The sequence below is a fragment of the Corylus avellana genome, chromosome ca7, assembly GCF_901000735.1.
Source record: "Corylus avellana chromosome ca7, CavTom2PMs-1.0".
Classification (NCBI taxonomy): Eukaryota; Viridiplantae; Streptophyta; class Magnoliopsida; order Fagales; family Betulaceae; genus Corylus; species Corylus avellana.
This window is the reverse complement of record NC_081547.1, coordinates 7,501,784-7,521,523: the sequence shown is the minus strand read 5'-3', so window position 1 is coordinate 7,521,523 and position 19,740 is coordinate 7,501,784. Positions and strand designations below refer to the sequence as shown.

The following is a 19,740-nucleotide window of genomic DNA, read 5'->3' as shown; positions in this document are numbered from 1 at the left end:
TGACGAGAGTTTAAGCAAGTAGTAATGGAGGTACAGAAAACCGACAACCAAAAAACCGACACTGACCATGTCGTTCTCAACATCGACCTGCCGGATTCCAAGCTCAAACGGTCTCCAGAGGCAGACACAAATGATATTTCACTCTCCCAACATCAAACGACAACCAAAAGCCTTAGACGACTGAACTTTTCCAAACCCAGATCTCGGTTCGAGGAAATCAACTACCCTCTTCCACCGAGAATCATCCTCGAACCCCAAGAGCTCCAACCCTTAAACCCCCACGAAAACGCTTCGTCGTCGACCGACATAGATGATGATGACGACGACGATGACGAATATGATCGAATGGAAGAAGAAAACTGGGAAGATGACGGGAAAGGAAAGTACAGCAAGAAAAGGAAAACAAAGGTTAACAAAAGGGCGGTGATTGAATGGACATTGTTCCTCATCATAATGACATGCTTGGTTTGCTCTCTTACGCTAGAATCTCTCAAAGATGAGGAGAAATGGGGGTTGGAGATATGGAAATGGTGCCTTATGGTGATGGTGATCTTCTGCGGCCGCCTTGTCTCCGGATGGGTGGTGGGATTACTAGTATTCCTCATCGAGCAAAACTTCATGCTTAGAGAGAAAGTCTTATACTTCGTCTACGGTTTGCGCAAGAGCTTCCAAAATTGTGTTTGGCTAGGCCTTGTCTTGGTGGCATGGATGATCATGTTCCCCAACGTTCACAAACACAACAGGTTCCTTAAAAAGGTGTTCCGGGCGCTCATAGCGGTGCTCGTCGCCGCCACCATATGGTTGTTAAAGATCGTGTTTGTCAAGGTCCTAGCTTCCTCCTTCCACGTTGCTACCTTCTTCGACCGCATGAAAGAGAGTGTTTTCAACCACTACATCTTGGAAACGCTTTCCGGGCCGCCGCTGGACGACGACGAGAGGGAGCCCCCGCGTCGGCGTCTACAGGCGTCCAAGACGTTGCCGGCAAGGCTGAGGGATAGGTTGTCGAATTAGATTAATGATCGCTAGTTATTTTAAAAACTTTACTGAATAAAAACTAATTATTTAATTTGTATTGTAACAGGTCATATCCGTTGTCGAGGTCTAAGAGGCACGGTTCGGGGCGGACTATCGACATGGAGAGGCTGAGGAAGCTGAGCATGGAGGGTAGGGCGACGGCGTGGAGCGTGAAGAAGCTTGTGAGCTATGTGATGGCTTCCGGCTTGCGCGCCGACCATTTCTAGAACCGTTGATGATTTTGGGAAGGCTGAGTCGGAGATCACGAGTGAATGGGAGGCCAGAAATTGTGCTCAAAGGATATTCAAGAATGTAGCAAAGCCTGGAGCCAAGTGAGTTAATTTTTTTTTTTTTTTTTTCTCTAGATCTCTCCCAATATTTGTGTTCTTAATTTGCCTCACCAGCATGTTAATAATTAATTAGCTAGCCTCTTTGATTTACTTAGGTTGCTATATGCCTACCCACCACATTAACTCACTTTTGCATTTTTAGGTGGCCGTTGTCGATCGTGTCGCTGTGATCATATATGTTGTCAACTTTAGAAACAACTTTTTACTTTTCAAACACCGAAAATTCTTTTCAAGTATTAGTTTACTCCGACACTAACACATTTTTCAAAACAAATTGTTTCCTTTCCATTGGGTCGTATTGCTTATGGCCACCACATTTCGAACTTGTACTTGTTTGAATTCAAAAAATAGACTTGATGTTGGAAGCTTGGAAGCTTTGTGTAACTCTTTCAATGGGACCCCAAGTTTAAGATATGAATATGTAATTTGATCATTTATATTCTTTCCTTTGATAATAATTCATATAACTAAACCTTTAGATACTGAAATGGAGATCGAGGCAGAGAGAATGTTGAGTTCAAATTCCATCGTTTGAGAAAGTGGAAAAAACAAATCATTTTCATTTCTTATATTTATTCATGGGTTTGTCTTTTGTGTTACAGATATATCGAAGAGGAAGATTTACTAAGGTTTTTGAAAAGTGAGGAGGTTCACACTATATTTCCTCTTTTTGAAGGAGCAATTGAAACTGGAAGAGTTACAAAGTCTTCATTCAGAAACTGGGTGGTAATAAGCTTCAACATATATATGAATCATTTCATATTATCAAACTAACAATTTTCAATATAAACAATAAAATAACATGTGCTTACTTTCCCACTTAAGATTCACCTTAGAGTATAGGGTGGTCGAGCAAGCCCCAAAAAGTTAGAGGGTGGCCTGTGCTACCCCAAAAACATCTTTAGGGGTGGCCGGGCCCCACCCCCAAGTGGCGGAAAGAAGAGGCTCTTAATTTGCAGGCCACCTTCATTTTTTGAAATTTGTTTAATGAATTTTTTTATTTTTTATTTTTTATTTTTTCATATTCTCTATATTTCTTAGAGTGTTTATTAAAGATATATAGAAGAATTAATTGTCAGTTACTAAAGTGTGTGTGCAGATTTTGCTTCTCACTATGCCACACTGCATCACCTCCTAATCTAAAATATCTCATACTCAACACATGATCAGAAGGGTCTTAATTAAACTAGCTTTTACTTGGGATTATTGTTTTGATCAAATATATATGTGTGTTTTGTAGTCACGAAAATGCCAATTCCACTTTTCTTGTAAATCTATGGCTCTCTCGAAAGCAAATGACTATTTTTAAACTATTTTTAAGTTGCATTTGTTTCTCCATTTACGAAGAAGATTTTCTCTTGAAATATTTTGCCAACACTTTTGGAATTGTCAGGTCCATGCGTACGTTGAGCGTAAAGCTTTAGCTCACTCCTTGAATGACACCAAAACGGCTGTCCAGCAACTTCACAAGTTGGCAAGCGCAATCGTGATTGTAATTATAAGTGTGGTTTCCCTTCTTGTAATGGGTTTAGCCACAACTAAGGTAATCTTTGTCGTTACATCTCAGTTACTGCTCGTGGGGTTTATGTTCCAAAACATGTGCAAAACAATCTTTGAGTCCATCATTTTTGTGTTCGTGATGCACCCCTTTGACGTAGGTGATCGTTGTGTCGTTGACGGTGTACAGGTAAACATGTTACACTACAAAAACGAAAGATTGACGTCAATATTTTTTTCATCTTATCTTACGAATCAATTATTAGATTTGTCCAAATAGAAGAAATATTATGGACAAATTATTAACACTAATCATTTTTCTTTTTATAATTATAATCACTAAAAATATTTGTTTTATGTCCAGATGATTGTTGAAGAGATGAATATATTGACAACAGTGTTCTTACGATATGATAACGAGAAAATTTATTACCCAAACGCCACCCTTCTTACAAAGCCAATCAGCAACTTTAGAAGAAGTCCAGACATGGCCGATTGTATTGACTTTAGCATTGATGTATCTACTTCTACTGATGATGTTACTTCCCTAAAGAAGGCTATACAATTGTAAGAAATTTATTGCATCTACTAATTACCTTCGTTATTTAAGCATTGACCAAACATACAAAATAGTGTAAAGTTTTGTTTGTGAAAAAATGTTATTGTTTGATGCAGATATGTTGAAAGTAAGCCCAAGTATTGGAACCCAAAACACTCTGTCCTAGTGAAGGAGATCGAGAATGTAGACAAGATGAAGATGTCTCTTTGTGTTCAACACACCATGAACCATCAAAATTATGGGGAAAAGAGCAGTCGAAGATCAGAGCTAGTCTTTGAGTTGAAGAAGATCTTTGAAAACCTTGGCATAAGATACCACCTTCTTCCTCAAGAGGTACATGTCACACAATTCAATGTAAACAATGGGAGAATGGCGATTTCATCTTAAACATATATACACCATATCTCCTTAGTCTCTCTCCCATTTCTTTGATTCAAATCAACCTATATGATAGTAAGAGTTCGTGACACTTTTTCCCCATCAATTTCTTTCAAGTATAGTAGGAGTTTAAGGTGTGATACTCTCCTCTTTCTCTCTTAGAAGGAATTTGTGCAGCAACGTTGTAAGGATTTGGATGAGGATTGTTTCATTAAAATTGTCTCATTCTGCTTTATTTGCAATACCTGCAAAAATCTTACACTTCACAGAAGTAACGGTCCACTTGTCATGGTTGTATATATGAATGTATTATGTTTTATATCCGCTTTGTGGAAGATGACATGAGTGGAATCTTCAAGCACAGTAGGAAGCAAGAACATTGGTACTAATTGGGCTTGAAATTTTGAAAATACGTAGATAAATTATATAGAAATTTTTTTTTTTTTTTTTTTTTTTGACATGTCTGCACAAAAGACGAGAGAAGGATTAATTGGACGTTATTCCACTCTAAGTACTCTATTTGTTCTTAGAATTCGTCTGTGTTGGCTGGTTGGTGTAGATTAGTTAACTATTGACTTCACAAAGAAGTTTGAGAGAGAGAGAGAGAGAGAGAGAGAGAGAGTTAATTCACTTCAACTTTGATAGAGGGAATGAAATGTATCATTTTGTATTAATTTTCAGGGGAAACTTCACAAAAAACCCTTGATTTACTATGTGATTTGAAAAAACTCCCTCAATTTTAAAGCTTCTCAATTTCATTCCCCAAACTTTCAATTTGATGCAATCTACCCCTATGTTAGTTTTTGGACGTTAAAAGTGATGAAATAGCCTTTCTACTTCTGAAACTTTTAGAAAATTTTAAACTTACTCTTAAATTCACATTGATTTTTTGATTTTTTTTTTTTTTTAAAAAAAGAATTGAAGTGTAATTTGGCCTTTTAGTGGTTTCCGTTAGGGTTTAATGGCAAAATTGATAGATGAGTCAATTGTATCAAATTAAAAGTTCAGTGGGTGAAATTAATAGTTTTTAAAATTTGAAAATCTCTTAAAATGCGTAGTAGTTCAAGGGTTATAAATAAAGTTATTTCTAATTTTCAAGAGCTTTAATATTAGATAGTTCGATTGATCAAAGTGATGATGTCCACTTAGTAGTAATTTTCAAGAGATTAGATCGATAGTTTGATTGATGTTTGATCCATAGAACATGTGATAAGGACAATTGTGTACTAGGTTGGGACCCTATTTGTATTTAAGCTCAATAAGGATAGTTTGGCCAACCAAAACTTGAATTTCACTTTTCTCAATAAAGAACACTTAGGGAGACCTTCAGAAAGATAACTCAAAAGCGGTTTATTCTATATGTCAAAAAAAAAAAAAAGAAGAAGGTTTATTCTATCCTATGTAGCACATAACATGTCATCCTATGTTCCTAGAATACATGTAACATCATAATTTATTCGTGCAACACATTCTAATAGGTGTCTTGAATCTATTCAAAAATAGGATAAAATTATTCGTTAACATTATTTAATTTAAGGTGAGTGACGTGGCAAAAGAGTGATCATTGGATTTATTTGTTAATAGGTGCTTGAATCTATTTAAAAAGAGAGGTGCTGCTATACGGTCAAGGCAGAAAACATGAGTTTTCTGCCTTCCATTAAAATGCTGCCACCTCACCTATTACATCTCCCTAAAATAAGATCAAAACACCATATAAAATATCAGATTACTCAACTCACGACTCACCGAATAAAAAGAAATTCATTGGATCGCAGGAGATAAATCGGCGGTGGTGTGGGCAGCGGCGTAACCGGAGTTGGCGGCTGGGTCGCGACCACGCTGGGTCATGGGGCCGTGACCCACGCTGGCCTGAGACTCGCGTGGGTCTGCAGACCCACGCTGGGTCAGGAAGACCCACGTCGGCCTGAGACCCGCGTGGGTCTGCAGACCCACGCCGGCCTGAGACACTCGTGGGTCTCAGGCCGGACTCCTGTCAAATCTGGTAAAATATATTTCCAATTTTCATGTGTATTTTCATGGGTTCTGAATCAAAATCAAATTTAGAGGGCTTCTCACAACTTCTTCGACTTCTTTGTTGGTGTCTGGCTTACATTTCTACACCTGATGCAATGGAAACTGGTGTTTTCATTTGGACGTGGTTGGTTTCAGCTCCACCTCAATTGGGATCTCTTATATTTGTTGAGCCTGTTGATGCATGGTTATGGACAAATAACAATTGATACAAAGCAAGGCCTTTTTGCCTCAGAAGCAAGGTGTTCAGGTCTCAGATGAAGCTCCGATGAAGCTCTCATTTTCACTTTAACTCTCACCCTTTCTCTCTCCCTCTCAAAATCTAGTGTTTTTGTTTTAGAAAATTTGTGTGCAATTTTTTTACTTTAGATGAGGTGTCTTATTTCTATTGGGTGGCAGAAAACTCATGTTTTCTGCCACGACCGAATGGAAGATATCCCCATTTAAAAATAGGAGCCGCTTTGTAGAAAAGCCTCATTCAAGCTATTCTTGAAAGACGGCAATCGTAGATGAAAACGACACAAAAATCCCAAAAGGCAAGCCTTATTTTTGTGGAGGGTAAATCGGGTATCAAATAGTAAAAAGAAAAACGGAGTTCCGAGCAACGAAGATGTGATGTAATGCAGACAGAGGAAGGAGAAAGCGAGGGAAAGATGGCAGAGCCTAAACAGGCACTCATCAAGGAGATAAGAAGCCACGAGGTTGCCATTGCTGAGCTCAATAATCTTTCTTCATCCAGGGTAACCCCTCTGTATTATTATTATTCTTCTATTTTTCCTTTTTACCACTCAACTTGCCCTTGTATCTTGCTACTCACTTTTTTTTTTTTGGTTTGCTTAATATTAAATAGTGCAATTGATTTTGGTTAATTGGTTATGCTGCAATTTGGATCTTGAAGAGTTGAAGTGATACCTTTCTTTGATTCTTTCTTACAAGCAAAACTTAGGAAAGCTCGGATAAATTGGTGTTGCTCTATTCGATAATGTTTCGCAACTCTTTTGTTTTTTTTTTCTTGTGTGTAATAGGATGTGAAGAATTATGAGGCCTTGTACGTAATGGGATTAATTCAGCTGAGATTTGAAAGCTGAAAAATACGGCTTAATTGCTGTTCTGGGTGTTAGGGTTTGACATTGCATATTCAAAGTTTGGTGGTGCTTGCTTCTTTTGGCTTGTTTGTGACTGGTTTGCCACCATACTGGACATATGCTTTGTTCCATAACTTATGGGTCTGAACTGTAGTGCTGGAAATTACCCAGAGATTTAATGAATAAATAAAAGAGGTTGTGCTAGAAACATAAAAGAACGTGGAGGCTAACTGGCACAAAACTCTCGTGGCTGGCTTTAAGTTGGAAACTGATGGACTTTACAGGAACTAACTTGTTTGACCTTCACATGTTCAATTTTTAGTGGAAATTAAATTTTGATGTGCATCATGATTGTGCTCGTTGTGGTTATATTGCAAAATGAACACATAATTCGGGGGGGAAAAAAACTCTATCCATGGATTTAAGTAGTAGTCATTGTGGTTAAACAAAGCCTGAACTTGCTCATGGAACTTGAGGGAGAAAAAAGAAAAGCACCAGTTGCTGGAATATTGAATCCATAGTCTGTTCGTAGAGGCCAGTAGTGGTCTGGGGGAAGCTGAAACAAGGCCACTGTGCTGCCTTTAGCAGGTTGCTCCATATTTGCTCTCATTTACTCAATAAACCAAGATCTGCATTCCATATTTAAAATCTAGAGCTATGGGGGATTGATAGTTGGGATTTCGATTGGTTCTTGAGGCTTTTCTTGCTTGCTCAGTGTAGGGAGGTTGGCTCGGTTGATAATTTACTCTAACTCGGTAGCTAATTGCTGCTTTGAAACCTTTTTGGAGTTTAGTGGTTTATGCTTAGATTTGTGGTTGAGATGCTTGCCCTTGCTCAAGAGGGAGGTTGGTAGTGGGAGGAGTTAGTTTACCTGATAGTGGGAGGGGTTAGTGTACCTTCTTACTTGTCATGAAATATTTTGGCTGGAGAGGAGTAATAGATTTATTGAAGGGAAAGAGAAATCCATGTGAGAGAATTAAATGAATTATCAAGGCTTTGATTGAGTTAATCTCTAATCATCTTTCCTTTGCAGGATTGGTTTCTCTTGGAGTTTCTTAAATTGTAGTAACTGATTTATAGTTTCTTTTCCTCCTCTTCTCTTTTTTCCTTATTTATTTGTTTGTTTATTTATTGGTGTGTGTGTGGTAGGGTAGGGTGTTGTTTCTGCGCAGCCTTAAGTACACTGTGTACTTGCTCTTTTTGATAGTCTTATTTGGCCCCCCCAAAAAAAAAAAAAAAAAAAAAAAAACTGAACCTAGAACGTTGAGTATTTGAAGGTTGAAGAAATCAAGTTGTGATATTTCCTTTTCAACTTCCACCCTTGATTTTAGCTTGATTTCGGTTAGAAAGAAGCTTATTTTAGCTTGATCTCGGTTAGAAAGAAGCTTTCTAAACTTGATCTACACGCTTTGAGGGCCAAGGAGAAGATCTTTAGTGAAAAACAAGATTGCACTTTGAAAACTGTAGCAAAGTTTAAGATTCCAAATTTCTTGTTTATTGGTTTATGCTTGAATGTGTGTGCACATGGTGGTGGGGGTGGTTGGTTTAGCTTGTTTTATCATCATCATCATATAAAGGATTGTTAAACCTCAGAATACTAACCATTTTGCTAAGGAGTACTATGTTTGAAATCAGCACAATGTTACTTTTGTTTATCTTGAAAAAAAATACGATTATTGCATGATAGCATTATTTTCCTTGAAGCAATGGTATGTAATAATCTTTATATAATGCTTGTGGTAACTTTTAGTTATTTATCTATTTATTCTGATATCCTAAGTGGGAGCTGAGAATGATGGGATCGAATAAATTTCTGTGATGGACCAAATATGCCATTTAGGTTTCAATTGTGTGTTGGAATCTAAGCAACTTTAGATTAACCTACAATCTAGTTATTTAATTGATGGCAATCATAGCAACTAAAAATTAAATTCACGGTATAATGAATGGTCAAGGAGCCATCCAAGTGATTTATATTTTGCATCATATTTTCCATTTGAACAGTCAGCCGTCTTTCATCTATGCTTTGAATTTGTTTGTCCATCAACATATTGTTTTACCAATTTAAAGCTAATTTTTTTACTTTCTCCTTCCTTGTTTACCGTAGGCTGTCTATCAAAAAAATGGGAATATATTCTTCCGGACAACCATTCAAAAGGCAACTGCATCTGAAGAGAGTAAGCAACCTTTGCCATTGACTCAATAGTAATTCTTGTTTTGATGCTTAACAGCTGAGATGATATATTTTTCCTTCTCACTTGCTTAACGCCGGGGCAGAACAACTTGATTTGGCCAAAGCCAAGCATGAAAAGCTGGAATCTCCTTGAAGCGACGCTGGTTGCTATGTCTTCAACCTTTCTGGCCTCAAAAGCTTTTAACTAATTAAATACGAGAAGGCATTCAACTGAGATTGGTCTCTTTTAGTACTGTGATGTTTTTAGAAGGTCATGAGATTTGTAAAGAACTATTTCTCTACCGCATCGGCTCAACAGTCTGACGTTTGAGTGCTCATTTTATTACTTTAACGGTGCACTTTTTTACCTTTCTTTGTGATGGTTGGTTTTGTCTGAGTGCATTTGCATATGGAGATGGTAGACGCTAGAAAGTAGACACCTTCTTCTTCTTCTTCTGCCCCACCACCACGCCTGCTCCTCCCATGTTCTGATTAATGGAAGCCCATATGGGAAAATTTTAGTCCTTCAAGAGGCCTACATCAAGGTGATTCACTCTCTCACCATGAGTACTAAAAGCCAATTTGGATATTGTTGCACTTGATAAACCAAATGGACGTGTATGGATTTGGTGTTGTTTTAGGGGATCATGAAAAAAATGTACTTGCAGCCAAAAGTACAACCAAACAAGGAATATTGGAGCCAATAGCAGCAGAAGCATTGGCTACATCACATGCAGCGGAGTTCAGTTGTGACATGGAGCTACAGAAAATCATATCGGAAGGAAATATGGTGCAGATTGTGAACGTTGTAAAGGAAAATGACAAAAATTGGAGTAAATTAGATGATATAAGAGGTGTTTTCAACATGTTGCAAGATTGGCAGATTTGCCACGTAAAAAGGGAAGCTAATTCTGCTGCATCTGGGCTAGCAAAAGGTGCAATTAAATAGGTCATGGATCAAACTTGAATAGGATCCCTAATTATATATGTATTATTAGCTTAATGATTATTAGTGAATTATGAATGAGTTCTTGTAGGGGGGGTGTGTTGGGGTTATTAAGGTACCTGAATCACCTGCAAAATTAAATTATTTATTTTGAGAAAAATTACATATAATATGTTTTAGTCACTTGGATTTCGCTAGATCCGATCATGGTCAAGTGGCCACCATTAAAGGAACTCATGGATATACTGCAGGACGGTACACTTACGGATTAGTAATGGATCAGGATGAAGCCGGCACCACATAAACCGTTTAATATTATAAAACAAAATCAGGACCATATATTCAAACACTTATATAAACCGTTAAATGTTATAAAACAAAATCTGGACCATACATTCAAACACTTATATCAACCGTTAAATATTATAAAACAAAATCTGGACCATACATTCAAACACTTACAGAATGGTCAACAATTAATTATGTTTTCAATTGACTAGTTAATTATCCATATTAACACACACACCACGAGTGAAGCTGGAAGATAGACGACAAGTCAGTCTCTCTTATTCAGTCTAATCTCCAAGCCGACGTCGTGTCTCTGGTAGTACAACCGCCATGGGACAGGTCTTAGACAGGCTTCAAGGTACTCTTCTCTTATTCAATTCGAGATGTTCCTCTTTCCTTTCCCTGTCAATTTTATAGGATTTTGTTTTGTTTTTTTTTTTGGCCTTTTTCATTTGGTCTTCCCGAGAAATTATAGGACAAAAAGTGTAAAACTGAAATTCGACAATAAACCTTTTACAGGGAAGCAGTGGAGACAAAACCAAGTGAGGAAAATAACGGATAGGGTGTTTAACCGTCTTACAAATGAATCGGGAAAGGCTAATTTGACGTTCGAAGATTTATACATCGCTGTCCTGCTTGTGTACAAGTGAGTGAAGCTTTGCTTATTTGTTAATTGATTTACTTATGGCATAAAGGAAAAAAAATTATATTTATTTGGAAATTATCTTTTTATTTTGGTTGTAGTGAAATCAATAAGCGTTTACCGGGACCGCATTTTGATCCCCCCTCCAAAGAGGAAGTTCGAGCTATGGTTGTGGTACGCGTATCCTAATTAATTACTTGTTAATTTTGGTGATAATACCGAAAATGCATTTTTAGATCATTTGCTTTATGATATTCACCGTTTTGTGAAGTGTTGTTTGACCCATTTCAAACCGTAAGCTATATAAATAGTATACAAGAGTTTACCCAGAAGGATTCCAGTATATAAAGGGATATCAGTTTATCTCATTATTTGCAAAATAAATTATGGGAAGTCAAAAGAATCATTACAAAATGCTTTTCCTCCTATAGAGAAGAAAATTTGGCATTCAACCATTTGTTGATCTCCAATCATCGGGGCCTCAAGCTCAATCGGAGTCACAATATGCCTGAATTTGCAGCGGTCCTTTAGGTATCTTAGGACTCGTTTTGCTGCTGTCCAATGAGCTGTAGTTGGGGAATGCATATGTTGATATAACTGGTTGACAGAGAAAGATATTTTTGGCCTTGTTAAAGTGCAATACTGTAAGGCTCCTACCGCATTTCGATATTCGGAAGCATCACTCAAAGGGTATCCATCTAGCTTGCACAACTTGGAACCCGTAACACTAGCAGAAGAGAATTCCCTGGCACCCATCATCTGAACACGGTGAAGTAAATCTACACTATATTTTGTTTGGGAGAGATGCAAAACTTTAGGTGTACAAAGTGCTTGAATACCTGCCCAAATCCTTTAACAAAAACTCTTGCTGCAGACTTTGAATAAGGGAGAAAATCACAACCTGTGACTACCATATCATCTACATAGATGCGTAAATCAGGGGCAAGCCGACTAATGTCCATGTCTTCTAAGTAGACAATAGTTGATTTTGTGATCTATAATCTGAAGCAATTCTGTGATAGCAAAAATGAGAAAATCAGGTCATTTATTATTGCTTGTACATAATCTTTCCTTGAAACAAGTGTTTTGAAACCTCTATCACTCCTTGTATTTTAACATAACACATGCAAATCACATTAGATCTTATGTCAAGACATCCAATTCCATCAATATTCACAATGACCTTATTGAAATTGGACTTTTGTCCTGTTGTTATGGAAAAAATGTCTTCATGTGTTTAGTAAGTTGGATGTCTGTGGTCTATTAAGCATGGGAAGAATTCTATTTGTCATTACTTCCATTTACGAATTGTTTGATGTTATTCTTTCAACATACCCTGCATCTAGAGCCTCGGAGATTTTACTCTTTCATGAACAAATAATGGACCAAATTATTGTTCTGTATTGTATAGAAAGAATATGCGAACTTCGGTTATTTATCATAGTCGAGGGTGAACAAACTCGTTTGGATGATGAAGGCAATGACTGTTCTTTCTGCAGCAGAGACAATCCTGTACTCTTTAACCTTTATAGGAGTCAGGCTACGACTATTGTGTTTTTGCCAACTATAAATGTACAAGAAAAAAGAAATTAAGTTTACATGTGTGAATTGAGACTTTGTTAAGTGCTATCATTCCCCAGGCTAAAGCTTTCTGCATATTCTTTCAGATGTAAAATTGTCTTCATTCTTTTTTTTTTTTTTTTTGAATCTGCAGACCTGTGACTTCAACCTTGATGGAGAAATTGGTCGGGAGGAATTTGTGTGCTTTATCCAGGAGCTGTCAACTGACACATTCATTGCTGTTAGTCAGGGACTTATCCTCACTTTAGTTGTGGCGCCAACCGTTGCAATGGCAACAAAGAAGGCTACTGAGGGTGTCCCGGGAGTTGGGAAGGTGGTGCAGAGGATACCCACCTCAATTTATGCATCCCTCGTGACTCTTGCACTTGTGTTTGTTCAAAAGGCACACGAGGAGTCCGATTAGGGAGTCTATTCCTTTTAAACTGAGTGTCTCCTATAAATATTGTACATGTGATCCCTTGTATTTAGTTTGAATAGTGTTATACATACTCCCACATTCTTACACCCATTTTTCTACATTCATAGGTGGCTTTTAAAATTACTTTAGATTAAAATCCACTCAAGATTATTTCATATTTAATGGTAGTTTTAAAAGCCACCTATATGTGTAGAAAAATGGGTGTAGAGATGTGAGACTAAGTGTAGCATTACTCATTTAGTTTCATCCTATTTGTAGATTGGGTTGTTCCATGGCAGGATTGAAATTTATCTTTTTATAAGGTGTCGTGATGATTATCTCCTAATGCTCATTGTCAAATACGCAAAATGTTGCTTGTGAGCTTCAATAAAACTCCAAGTGGGACTTTGATATCTGTCATTCTCATTGTTGGGCTAATTTTAAAAGCATTATTCGGAACTTTTTTTTTTTTTTTTTTTGGGGGGGGGGGGGTTTTAGTCGAAGGGATGTGTGGAGATTAAAAGAAAACTTTTGAAATGATTTTGTACGACACATTGCAGAGACTTGTGGGCTGGAAATGCCCAAATGCAGTACTCTTGGCTTGGGGAGAGATTTTTCTCCTCTTTTTTCTGCTTTCCAAACGACTTTTTTCCCAGTTTGACAGTGGATGTCTTCTTTAATCTTTCCAATAGTACAATAAGAGCACCTTTTAAACTAGTTCTTCGATCATTCTTTTGAATTCTGTAAAAAGCACAAGAATAGGTTTTTTGTTTTTGTTTTTTTTTTTTTTTTTGAGCATTTTAATAGGCCCAATAGATCACAATATTCACTCCCATAGGCCACAGCCTTGGGATGTATACAAGCAAAAAAAAGCCGGCCTCAGAGAATAAAAACTGAAAAAAGTCAGTCCAAGCACTACAAACATTTTGAGCATTTTCTTTTGATAAGCCCAATAGTTCACAATATTCTCTCCGATTCGCCATGGCCGCCTTGTGATATATACGACCAAAAATTGCCGACCTCAGAGAATAAAAACTCAAAAAAGTCAGCAACTACAAACATCACGACTTACGTCATCAATTAGGCGTGCATCTCATATTTCATCAGCACATACACACGCGCCTCAGATAAAATATTAAAATATCATCCTTGCTAAGCGGCTAAGCCTAACGCTCTCTTTTACTTACATGCCCTCGTATATAAATAGAGGAAAATAAAGGGATATTATTATTATTATTATTATCCAAATTCCTTAAGACTCTAATTTATAAATAAAGACATGGGATACCATAGTTTACAAATCAACTCAACTCATCCATCACCATGGCAGAAGAAGTGAAGCTTTTTAGGACATGGTCAACTCCATTTGCTTTAAGGGTCGTTTGGGCACTTCAACTAAAGGGCATTCCTTATGATACCATCTATGAAGATCTCTCCAGTAAGAGCTCTTTGCTTCTGCACTATAATCCTATCCATAAGAAGGTTCTTGTGCTTGTGCATAATGGCAAACCATTAGCAGAGTCACTAGTAATTCTTGAATATATTGAGGAGACCTGGAAACAAACTCCCTTATTGCCTGAAGATCCTTATGAACGAGCCACCGCACGCTTCTGGGCAAAATTTGGAGACGATAAGGTAAAGCAACCACTCTTATATAGCAAGAATTATGTCCTGTTCCTGACTTCCTGAAATAATCTCAGTGAATTGCATGTAATACAAGAAGTTCGTAGGGCTCACCTATTTTGGGCAACTCGAAGTGGGGGTATCAAAAATTACCGAGAAACTAGAACATGAACCGAAAAACTGAGAAATTGGGAAACTGGGGTCCCGGTTCCGGTTCCGATTTGAAAAATCCAAAAACCGGATACCCCGGTTCCGGTACCGGTTTTTGGTACCCGGTTTTTACCGGGAATAACAGAACCGGTTTTCTATTTTTTTTTTTTTATATATATATATATATTTTTACACTTAGGTTTAGGTTTAGGGTATTTTTAAAATTAAATTTTTATTTCTAAGGCCCAAATAGGCAAAAATATTGATTTTTTAGGATTTTTGGATTTTTTTAGGTTTATTTTTTAATTATTTGGAACAATCACAACAAAACCCCTTTAATTTAGATAAAAAAAACTAATAAAATTTTTTAAAAATGGGCCAACTTATGAAAAAAAAAAAAAACAGGGGGCTTATTTTAGGCCCAATACCTAAAATAAGCCCAAAAACCAATTCTTTAAAAAATCGGTTACCAGACCGGGTAAAACCGGAACCGACCGGTAACCAGGGTCCCGGTTCCAGTTCCGGTTTCTCAAAATCGAGAACCGGGGTACCTCGGTTCTGGTTCCCGGTTTTGGCCAAAAATCGAGAAACCGGACCGGGTTGACACCCCTAACTCGGAATGGGAGCCTAGCTACTTGCTCAAGAATAAGTAGGTCTCATACATGATATATATGGAGTTATATCTAAATTACTTGTATAAATTATAGAATTAAGATTCGAACTCAAATTTTTAACTCTTATACCATATTAAATTATCATTTGTTTCAAAAGTTTAAGTTGTTAAAAAAAAAAAAAAATTAATTATTTAATTAATATTTTAACAAAGTTACTTGAGGAAAAGTAGATCATCAATCTACTGTAAAACTATTTGAATTGTATGCAATTGGGACTGTGAATTTTAGAGATCCCGATCCTGTTTTTCCTGATAACTAGCAACTACTCTGTATTATGTTCAAATATAAACCTGAATTTGTTAATTTTCAAAAAGTTGAAACTGCTTACTCTTCCAGCCAAGGAGTTCTGGCAATGGTGATACTTGTTAACATGACGATATGTTGTGTGTTGCTGTAGGTTGTGCCTTCCATATGGAATGCTTTTATCAAGCAAGGGAAGGAGCAAGAGGAAGCAATGGTCACAGCCCAGGGGAACTTGAAATATTTGGAAGAAGAACTGAGAGGGAAGAAGTTCTTCGGTGGAGAGAAAATTGGATTTGTAGATCTTGCATTTGGTTGGCTTGCTAATTTGGTCGGTGTGTTAGAGGAGTTAAAGGGCTTGACATTGATAGAACATGAAAAGCATCCATTGTTGTTAGCATGGATTCAGAATTTCATGGATGCCCCAATAATCAAAGAAAACTGGCCACCTCGAGACAAACTGATCACCAAATTCCATGCTCTTCTTGAAGCCTAGATTTCAAAAGAGGCAGCAGAGAAATGAGATGGCTTGCAAAGCCTTCTCTTGATCTCCAACTTCAAATGATAGCAGAGCAATTGAAATGTTGGAGTTGCTTTACAACTGTTTGCTTCTTAGTTGAAACATGTTTGGGAATAAAGGGTTTATTGTTATTGTTTATTCTGATCATAAGGAAACAAGTCCGACCATGAATTTTATTTTTATTTTTATTATTATTATTATTATTATTATTTATTTTTATTTTTATTTTTTTCTGATTAAATCAAATAGAATCCTACCACACCAATCCAATCTATAATTATTGTGTTATGATGTACTAATTGTGATTCAATGCATCTTACCATCTCACCTTATATATTCTATTAGACCAAATAGTGAGCTAGCTAGGATTGCAATCATAATGTTCTAAGATTGAGCATCCATGTGGGATTGACTGGGTTCGGTCATCGAAAATCACCCAATGACCAATCGGTCAAGGAAGTGTTGCCGAACTATACCAAAACCAGCAAGTGTCGTTCAATTATGTCAGTTCGGGCACCAAAGTAAACAATTTTGTTAAATCATCAGTTATCTTAAAAGTTTAAGCTAATAGAAAGAAGTAAATTTAAGCATTTAATCATTACTTTAATAATCTTTCTCACGTGTCGGATCAAACTTCATTTTAATAGGTGAGACCCAACACGTAAAATATTTAATTTAAATGAGGGTAATTTAATGGAGTCAAGGTTCGATCCCATGACTTTTGGCTTTGATACCATGTTAAATTACCAGTTATTCTAAAAGCTTAAACTTATAAAAAAAAATGTAAATTTACTCATTTAATCGTTACTTTAACAAATTAACATAACAAAGACGAACAAAAAAGAACAATTCAATAAGTGTATAAAGTACCTTTCAATAGGTAAGGGAAGAGAAAGTGATAATGCTAGAGCTGAATAAAAGAGGATGGTTATAAGCGTAGAAAAAGAAATGAGCATTGTCTCACATCGGCCAAAGAGCAGGAGATGGACTTGCTTCCTTACGGTCAGAATGAACCATTACAATAAACCCTTTATTCGCAAACATGTTAATGTTTCAACTAAGAAGCAAACACTAGTAAAGCAACTCCAACATTTCAATTGCTCTGCTATCATTTGAAGTTGGAGATCAAGAACTCATTTCTTTGCGGCCTCTTTTGAACTGTAGAATTCAATACGAGCACGGTATTTGGTGATCAGCTTGTCTCGAGGTGGCCAGCTTTCTTTGATTATTGGAGCATCAATGAAGTTCTGAATCCATGCTAACAACAATGGATACTTTTCATGTTCTATCAATGTCAAGCCCTCTATCTCCTCAAGTACACTAACCAAATTAGCAACCCAACCAAATGCAAGATCTAAAAATCCAATTTTCTCTCCACTGAAGAACTTCTTCCCTCTCAGCTCTTCTTCCAAATATTTCAAGTTCCCCTGGGCTCTGGCGATTGCTTCCTCTTGCTCTTTCCCTTGCTTGATAAAAACATTGAATACGGAATGCAAAAGCTACAGCAACACACAACATATCCTCATATTAACAAGCATCAATATTGAAAATTAAGAAATTCAGGTTTATAGGTGAACATAATACAGAGTAGTTCATAGTTATCAGGAAAACAGGATCGAGGTCTCTAAAATTTGCTGCGAAAAAAAAAAAAAAAAAAAATTGCTGCTATATATAGGGTGGTTACTTTACCTGATCATCTCCAAATCTTGCCCAGAAGCGTGCGGTGGATCGTTCATAAGGATCTTCAGGAAATAAGGGAGTCTGCTTCCAGGTCTCCTCAATATATTCAAGAATTACAAGCGACTCTGCTAATGGTTTTCCATTATGCACAAGCACCGGAACCTTCTTATGGATGGGATTATAGTGGAGAAGCAAAGGGCTCTTCTCGGAGAGATCTTCATATATGGTATCATATGGAACGCCCTTTAGTTGAAGCGCCCAAACGACCCTTAAAGCAAATGGACTTGACCAGTTCCTAAAAAGCTTCACTTCTTCTGCCATGGTGATTGATGAGTTTAGTTGATGGCTGCCCAGGTCTTTATAAATAACATTATTAAAGAATTTTGGATAATATCCGTATATTCTCCTCTATTTGGACGAGGGCTGCAAGTGCTAATTTGTGATAGTTTAGAAATACATGTTGAAAAGTAATGGCTCATATTGGTCAAGGATGACATTTGAAGTATACTCTCTCACAGTGGCGGAGCCAGATGTTTAAGAATGAAGGGGCCGTAAAAAAAAATTTCGCATCCTAATTGTTTGTTTTTTTTGTTTTGCGTCCTAAAAATTTTGTTCACACTGAAAAATTGGTAATTCACACAGTATATGCATCACAAAAAAAATCTATAAAAGTTCATAAATATGTGCTCAAATTGATATATTAGAAATATAACATGTCGGCACTATATCAAAAAGATAGAAATACAAAAAAGTGTCTAGAACTGCACTTTACGGTATTTTAGAAGTACAAAATTATCAAGTATCGAATCTAAATCGAAACTCTCAGCAATTTTCCTTTCAATATAAATAACTAAACTATTTGCAAGAAAATCATCATCCATTTTGTTGCGTAGTCGTGTTTTAACAATTTTCATTGCTGAAAATGCTCGTTCGGTAGTTGTTGTAGACACTAGCAGAGTCAAAATAAGACGAATCAATCTATCAATAAGATAGTATGTCTCTGATTTTTTTGTCTTTGCCAATCCTTGGCATAATTCTGCAATAGAAGACAAATTTTGTAATGTCGGATCGGTGTGGACATCAAATTCAAAATACCTCAACTGATATCTCAAATTAATTTTCTCCTGCTCAGAAAAATCAAGAGGATAATATTTCTCCGCAAGGATACATATATCGTCAATTTTGAAAGATTTATAAGCATCTTTTGGATCCAAAGCAGAGCTAAGTATCAAAAGTTCCATCGCCTTTTCACTAAACCTACTATCAAGCTCTTGCAATTGAAAGTCGATGGCAGTATTGAATATGTCAAAATGATAATGATGCTCCACTGTAATGTGATCCTTTTGATTACGACCTCGACCTTCAATATAACAAGCACTCAAAGCCGGAATGCTAATTTCAGATTTCTTGCAGAAACAGACAATGTTCTTAAGTAAATTATCCCACCCATCATCTCTCAACTTTTGGATAAGTTTTTTCGCAATAGAAACTGAATGAATAGCATTTAAAATGTCCAGAGATTTTTGCTGCAACACTTGACAAAGAACATCAGTAATGCCCATGAGTTCCTTCATTAAATGTAAAATAAATATGAACTCGAAGGATGTAAGCATTTTATAAGCAGCCTTAGCATCTCCTCGTTGAGAGTAAGTACCTCCTTCTCTTTGAACATCTTCAAGCATTGTACAAGTAGCATCAAACATCCTTATAATGCTACAAATAGAATTAAAATGAGAACCCCAACGAGAATCACCAGCTCGTTTCAAAGTGCCAATTTGGTTAGCCCCTTTTCCAGTTTCAAGCTCACTAATAGCTTGCATATGTGCAATATGTATTGCATGAACAACTTGTAGTAGATCATGACGTTTACATGAAGCACTGGCCACATTGATAATAAAATTCAAATTTGTG

General features: G+C 36.7%; 3 protein-coding genes and 2 pseudogenes across 4 annotated transcripts; 4 read left to right on the top strand and 1 right to left on the bottom strand.

Moving 5' to 3' along the window:
* LOC132188244 (mechanosensitive ion channel protein 10-like) lies at positions 1–3,994 on the top strand (annotated as a pseudogene).
* Positions 3,995–5,588: 1,594 nt separating this feature from the next.
* Positions 5,589–9,459, top strand: LOC132187195 (uncharacterized). 2 transcript variants are annotated; one of them, XR_009440801.1, is made up of 4 exons: positions 5,589–5,800; positions 5,968–6,569; positions 9,022–9,091; positions 9,192–9,459. XR_009440801.1 is itself a non-coding variant. In XM_059601418.1 (3 exons), the coding sequence occupies exons 1-3, from the start codon at positions 6,450–6,452 to the stop codon at positions 9,239–9,241; spliced, it is 240 nt and encodes a 79-aa protein (XP_059457401.1). In that variant the 5' UTR covers positions 5,856–6,449; the 3' UTR covers positions 9,242–9,459. The 2 variants fall into 2 exon arrangements, 1 of the variants encoding a protein (XP_059457401.1); XM_059601418.1 differs by lacking the exon at positions 5,589–5,800 and having other exon boundaries at positions 5,856–6,569.
* A 1,089-nt stretch (positions 9,460–10,548) lies between these two features.
* LOC132187108 (uncharacterized) lies at positions 10,549–13,357 on the top strand. The gene is made up of 4 exons (XM_059601284.1): positions 10,549–10,679; positions 10,841–10,967; positions 11,066–11,138; positions 12,679–13,357. Exons 1-4 carry the CDS (start codon positions 10,652–10,654, stop codon positions 12,946–12,948), a joined length of 498 nt encoding a protein of 165 aa, XP_059457267.1. The 5' UTR covers positions 10,549–10,651; the 3' UTR covers positions 12,949–13,357.
* A 908-nt stretch (positions 13,358–14,265) lies between these two features.
* LOC132186650 (probable glutathione S-transferase) lies at positions 14,266–16,152 on the top strand (annotated as a pseudogene).
* An 827-nt stretch (positions 16,153–16,979) lies between these two features.
* Positions 16,980–18,265, bottom strand: LOC132187194 (glutathione transferase GST 23-like). Its single transcript, XM_059601417.1, has 2 exons — positions 17,839–18,265; positions 16,980–17,648 (listed from the first exon to the last, which is right to left on the bottom strand). The coding sequence occupies exons 1-2, from the start codon at positions 18,148–18,150 to the stop codon at positions 17,283–17,285; spliced, it is 678 nt and encodes a 225-aa protein (XP_059457400.1). The 5' UTR covers positions 18,151–18,265; the 3' UTR covers positions 16,980–17,282.
* Between the last annotated feature and the right edge of the window lie 1,475 nt (positions 18,266–19,740).